The sequence below is a fragment of the Eurypyga helias genome, unplaced genomic scaffold, assembly GCF_000690775.1.
Source record: "Eurypyga helias isolate BGI_N326 unplaced genomic scaffold, ASM69077v1 scaffold18329, whole genome shotgun sequence".
In the NCBI taxonomy this organism is placed as follows: domain Eukaryota; kingdom Metazoa; phylum Chordata; class Aves; order Eurypygiformes; family Eurypygidae; genus Eurypyga; species Eurypyga helias.
Genome location: NW_010274143.1, coordinates 9,463 through 15,249, shown reverse-complemented (window position 1 = coordinate 15,249; position 5,787 = coordinate 9,463). Strand labels below are relative to the sequence as shown.

At 37.7% G+C, this 5,787-nt stretch overlaps 1 protein-coding gene across 1 annotated transcript; it reads left to right on the top strand.

Annotated features, from left to right (window-relative positions):
• Positions 1-268: 268 nt before the first annotated feature.
• C1D (C1D nuclear receptor corepressor) lies at positions 269-5,317 on the top strand. Its single transcript, XM_010159731.1, has 4 exons — positions 269-412; positions 1,760-1,826; positions 2,271-2,326; positions 5,141-5,317. Exons 1-4 carry the CDS (start codon positions 269-271, stop codon positions 5,315-5,317), a joined length of 444 nt encoding a protein of 147 aa, XP_010158033.1.
• The last annotated feature ends 470 nt before the right edge of the window (positions 5,318-5,787 follow it).

Genomic DNA, 5,787 nt, shown 5'->3' with positions numbered 1-5,787 from the left:
TTTGGGACTGTTACAAGAAGAGGTACCACAGTCATGTCACTTGTAATGCTCCTTCATGCCATTTTGCACAGCAGTTTAGGAGATATCCCTCAAATTATAGGGCTTTTAACTGTGTCACTGCTGACATTACCCACCAGAACTCTCCAGAAAGAGGCATTTCTTACAGTGTTTAATGAACAAATGCTAATGCTGTGTATTGTGAAATACAGTATTTTGACTCTGTAGGGACTTAATGAAAAGGATTGTTAGTTTTGTTTCCCCTTTCCAGATGGAAATGTCAGAAGATTATATGAATACAGAAGAAAACCCGACTGAAATTCATGATTACCTTGCAGCATTTGAAAAATCTCTTGGTTCTGTAAATGAGATGCTGAAGACAATGATGTTGGTTTCCAGGAGCGATCTCCAAAAGGTAAATAATCTTCCTTTTGACAACCTTTTTGTTGTTAGTACAAGAATACCTGGCTACCTGAACGGAAATAAAGGGGTCTGTCAGGCTAGCCAGAGCACAGAGAAATAACAAATACGACCTCTTCTTCCTCTTGATGCCTAATATTTGAAATTCTTATGTTTCTAAGATACCCAGATGATGTTACAAGTTAAACAATGAAATATATGCTCTTGTAAGCTGAAAAGTGATGATCTTACCAGTGAGTCATTTAGGTGAAGGTCAGTCTAGCTTATTCCTGACCTTCCTTAAGGTGCATGCTGAGTGCTCTTTCATAATGGAGAGGTCATTCGCATTTTTGTCTGAGACCTTTTCACAACAAACTTAATGGAACTTGGTATACCCAGAAGGATGTACAGGTGAACTGACAGCAGTGAGAATTGATCTGATTCTAGAAGTCTTGACTTGCAGAGCCTGGTGCTTGAAAAGCTGAGCTGTCACCTCTAGCTATGTTGTAAGCATAAGTTTGTAAAATGTGGGGGTTTTGAGGGCATAAAGACAGAGCAAGGTACTGCCTGAAGACTTCATACAAGCCTCTCTATCTTTTAACGTTTAAAGTCAAACATGTAATTTCTTTCTGTAGGGCAAGAAAAAGCCAGCACATGAGGGAACTTCTTTATCCTCTGAGGATTTCTAACAAATAAATTACGAAGAAAGTCTTGACGACACCGATCTTTTGACAGTATCCATGTTAGAACTAGAACGCTGTACAATGATGTTATCTGAGTTTCTGGAAATCCTGTAGGGCTAAAATAATAAATTGACTTTGACAGTCAAGGAAAAAAACCCTCATTACCTTTATTCTTCCTTTGTTTTACAGCCCTAAGTATTCCAGCTTGCGTTGAATACAGCCTACCATGCATAGTGCTAATGTTCACTGGTTGTCTGTAGCACACTAGAGTCACTCTTGAGCTTCAGCGATCTTAAGACTTCTTTTTTCTTTTTTTCCCTCCATTGATAGCAACAACTATTTTGAATTAAATTTTTGTGAACTTCAGACTATGGCAACAGTAGTCTAAGAGCTACGTGCCAGGAGATTTTTGTGCTTTTGGCCATATGGGACTGTGGCATTTAGCACGAGACTGGGAAAATGACACACATGCTTGTAGAGGAGAGAATGGGTCTGTAATGGCACAGAAATAGGCATAGACATTGTCTCAGTGAACTTGTGGTGCAAAAACTTGCTTATTCCATGTGTATTTTTTAATGAATACATTCACAATTATATAATGTGCGTATTACTAAAATGTGTGTGCATCTCGCTGAAAAAATGTGCAAATGTGTTGGGTATTTTTTGTTTTTGCATTCTAGTTGGAGCCTCTTGAGCAAGCAAAGCTGGATTTGGTTTCAGTGTACACTCTAAATTCGGTGTTCTGGGGTAAGTATGTGATGGGAGGAAAAAGTAGTATTTATGATTGCCATTTGAACACTGAGGCAGCTGCAAACATTAAATAATCATATTTTGTAGCCAGATACTTGTAATTACCCCGAGGACCCAAATTATTGCCATCTGTAGGGTAAATGATGTTGAAATTCCAAATCAAAACCTGATATTTACAAAAGCTGACTTTGTACGTGCATGAGGATGATTCTTTCTGTTTTGTCATGGTGACCTTTTCTGTCCTTTTAAGGCCAGAAAATTTAACCATAGTAGTTTGGTGGGAGTTTTGTGCAATATTTGATGATAATAGTTTGTCAGATACTTAGCATCACAGTTAATTCTAGTTCTTAATAATAATTTTATGTGAAAGCTACAGTTTTCCTGTGTCACTGATTGATTGACAGCCTTCAGATTCAAAAAACCCATTTTTTTTTCTTGTAGTATACTTGGCTACTCAAGGAATCAATCCAAAAGAACATCCAGTGAAACACGAGCTGGTAAGATTCTTACACTGCATGCACAGCAATATCTTACTTGCCCAGGACAGTTAACCTCTATAGAAGTAAAATAAAATGTTTATGTTTAAAATGGCTATGTTACCATACTAGCATGCGTATGCTATGTGGTGCTATATAACTGTTCATATGCTCTGCTGAGCTCTCTTAAAGTCATATTTTTAGTTCCAAACAGTACTGTTTATAGCAAAGTTGTAGAGTCTGCTGAAATTAGAAAAGAACAAGATGATGAATGGTGTCATCTTTTCTCCACCTTTCTTTGAGAATTGGATTCTGAACAGAGCAGCTTTTCACTTGTATCTGTTAAACGGAAAAATGTTACATGTCTGATAATAATTTATAACTTCCAGTATGGCATTTTTTCCTTATAAATACTTGGAATCATGTTAATCTCTCAGGCTGCCTTTTCTTACTTTTGTATGACTCTAAAAGTATAGTGTGGTTGATTTACTAGTGAAGACGGGAAAGAGCCCCCCTCCCCCTTCCAAGTCCTCCATTAATTCATTTTCTCAGCAGTAAAGAATCCAGTTCAGCAACAAAGCTAAAAGCTTTTTTGGCACCAGTTGTATGTGTATTGTCCAGTAATTCTGCATTAGTGACATATTTACAACCGATAATAAATCTTTTAGGTTTGTCTTTATATTCCATTTAGATGCGTGACTACAGTATAGAAGGACGGCTATCTTGAAAATTCTGCTGACTTAAAATATCAAATCATTTAGCCTGAAGAAAAAATAGAAATCAAAACTTACAGCTACCTGTAATTTTAATTCCTGGATAAATGAAAATATTAAATCTGGGCAATCGTAAAACACTTAGCTTAAATGTAATCCTTACGCAACCAGCAGAACGGAAGATAGGACTGAAAAATGTGGAAAGCTAGCCTGAATAACAAGAATACTGCTATTTTTAATTTTGTGAGGTTTTCAGTAGTCTAGACTGTATCGTATTAAAAAATGGATCAGTTACTATTTCATGAGTTTTCAGTCAGTTTTTTGTTTCTCCTATATCATACGGTGTCTGAAGAGTGTGTTAATTTAGCGGTACTAAAAAATAAATCTTACCTCTTCTGCTGTGGGTGTTTTATGCCCGTATTTTACTTCACAATTGCCAGTCGTTTTCACTCTGAAGAATGAGTGAATTCTCACAGCCTAGATTCTTACCCAGTTCTCTTCTCCTTTTACAAGTATCAAGGTGAATGAATGTACATTCCTTCCTTCAAAAGCACTGTGATGTTCTTACTCGTGTGGAAAAGGAATGAAAAAAAGACTGTTCTGTCACGACTGTTTTGTCTTTAGAATTGCTCTCCTTGAGTACGTACAGGGAATACACTGGGATTCAGACTGTATTACTAGAACTCCCATTCAAGCTATCAGAGTTCATTTCTGTTGTCACACTGACATTTGTCAGCTCCTGTTTCCCACGTTGACACGTGTAGGTTGGCCATCTGTTCTCATCAGCCGTTTCAGTTGCCCGAGAAGTACTACAGTCTGTCGTGATTTCAGCTCCTGTAAAGCTCTCCGCATTAAAGCTGCAGTTTTGCTATGGAAGGATTAGAAAGAGTGGCCAACTTTTTGACAAATCAGTTGCTTATAATGGTCACCGAAAACCAGTTCTGTAGTGTAGGATTTGTAACTTTTGTTCCAGATAAAGTGCTGTCCATGGGGGTGTGAGAAATGTGTGGTTACATAGTAATAACATTTGTTTAGCTAGCAGTATCCATAAATGTTCTGTTAACCTATGTTGATAATTCAAGTATCAGAGCACTCTAAATGTGTGTATGTACATGTTAATGCTGTTTGTATTACAGTAACACCTAAAGGCCCTAGAGGTGAAGGCTATATTAGGGTGAATATGTAGACAAATCTGTCAACCAAACTTGTATGTATTTTACAGAATTACTGTGTCTTCACTAGTCAGTGAAAAGAAGCAGGCACTTGACGGGGGGCAATTCCCATCTCAGAGGGGTTTAGTTACCCCCTCAGGGTAATTTTCTTTATTGATTGCAGAAGTAGGTGAGGACGAGTAGCCACATAAATGAGATCGTTGAGGTGGGGCTGAATCCAAGCCATGCTTTATTCAAAAAATCCTTAGACACCAAATGGCTATGGTAGGCTAAGATGGCGAGAAAGCGTCCCCTTACTTTATGGAATGGCAGTGGAAACAGGCTTTTTTTGTTATTTATGGTCACAAAAGGAACTTCTGGTACAGCTGGGAGTTCATCAGGCTGCCTCAAATAGGTACACTGATAAGCCCTCTTGACTGTTTCAGGGTCTTGAACACAAGACTTCCGTGTAGTTGCACATGTAATGATTGTAACATCGATTTGGTGTAAGGCATTTTTTGGCTTTGCTTGGGCATGATTTTTTTTTTTTTAGAGAGCAGTTAGGCTGTATAATTCTTCTATAAATAAGTCAAGCATCTAAATAGTATTTTGCCATCTTTATGTAGGCCAAACTCCAGGTTTGGTATTTTGTTTTCAAACTTTGCTTGCGAGAACGGTTCTCCTCTCACTGTAAATTGGATGCAGAGTCTTCATCTCTGCAGGACTTCATGTTCCTGTGACAGTGGGTGTCATGCAGGTATTAGGATGGTAGGTACCCGTGATGACAGATCTGCTGAAAGGGAAGCCTCAAGTTTGCAAAGAGCCTGGTTTATAGATTTAAATGATGCTATTTTTCTAGGCATTATAATGATGGAAGTGTGTAGCACGGAGAGCATTTACTCAGTGATTTTATTTTAGCAGCAATTTTGGGGGAATGGTGTGAAATATGCTCTTTTTTTTCCCTCCCCTAGGAGAGAATAAGAACATACATGAACAAAGTCAAAGAAATAACAGACAAGCAAAAGGCATCCAAACTCGATAAAGGAGCTGCTTCTAGATTTGTGAGAAATGCACTCTGGGAACCAAACGCTGAAAATGAACATACATCCAAAACGCCTAATAAGGGAAAAAAGCGAAAGATGGACTAAATTTTTCTTTCCCTTTATATAAATTAGAGATACCTACAACTTAATTTGAAATCTGTTTTGTATACTGCATGCATCTTGCAGAGGTGCTGTAGAGCAACATCTTCATCAAGTTATACTTAAGAATTCTGCAGGATTGTGTTGTGTCCAGAACACTTTCACTGAGGTGATCACGTTGTATGTGTGTCTGAAAGGGCCACTTGATGCGAGAGAAGTGACACTTCCTTATTCAGATGATAATGGCCTGACCCATACTTGCTGGTAAATGATTCTAGTGATGTTTTACTCATAATGCTTAGAATTCCATTTTATTACTGCTGAATGATTGACACTTTTTTTGATATGTTTTTAATCTTCTGAGTATTAAAGAGTCTTAAACAGTGCTATCCAGTCTGGTGTTTATGAAAGAGCCATGTTTACTTTCTCATTACATCACTGTGCGAAATGCTCTATTTGTAGAGTTTTGTAAGGTT

What these genes read in the sequence shown, in the direction of transcription:
- C1D (XM_010159731.1), top strand. Translation starts at nt 269, where the DNA reads ATGGAAATGTCAGAAGATTATATGAATACAGAAGAAAACCCGACTGAA. An exon ending in TCTAAATTCGGTGTTCTGGG is followed by an intron (nt 1,827 to 2,270) that starts GTAAGTATGTGA and finishes TTTTTCTTGTAG; the next exon opens with TATACTTGGCTACTCAAGGA. An exon ending in ATCCAGTGAAACACGAGCTG is followed by an intron (nt 2,327 to 5,140) that starts GTAAGATTCTTA and finishes TCCCTCCCCTAG; the next exon opens with GAGAGAATAAGAACATACAT.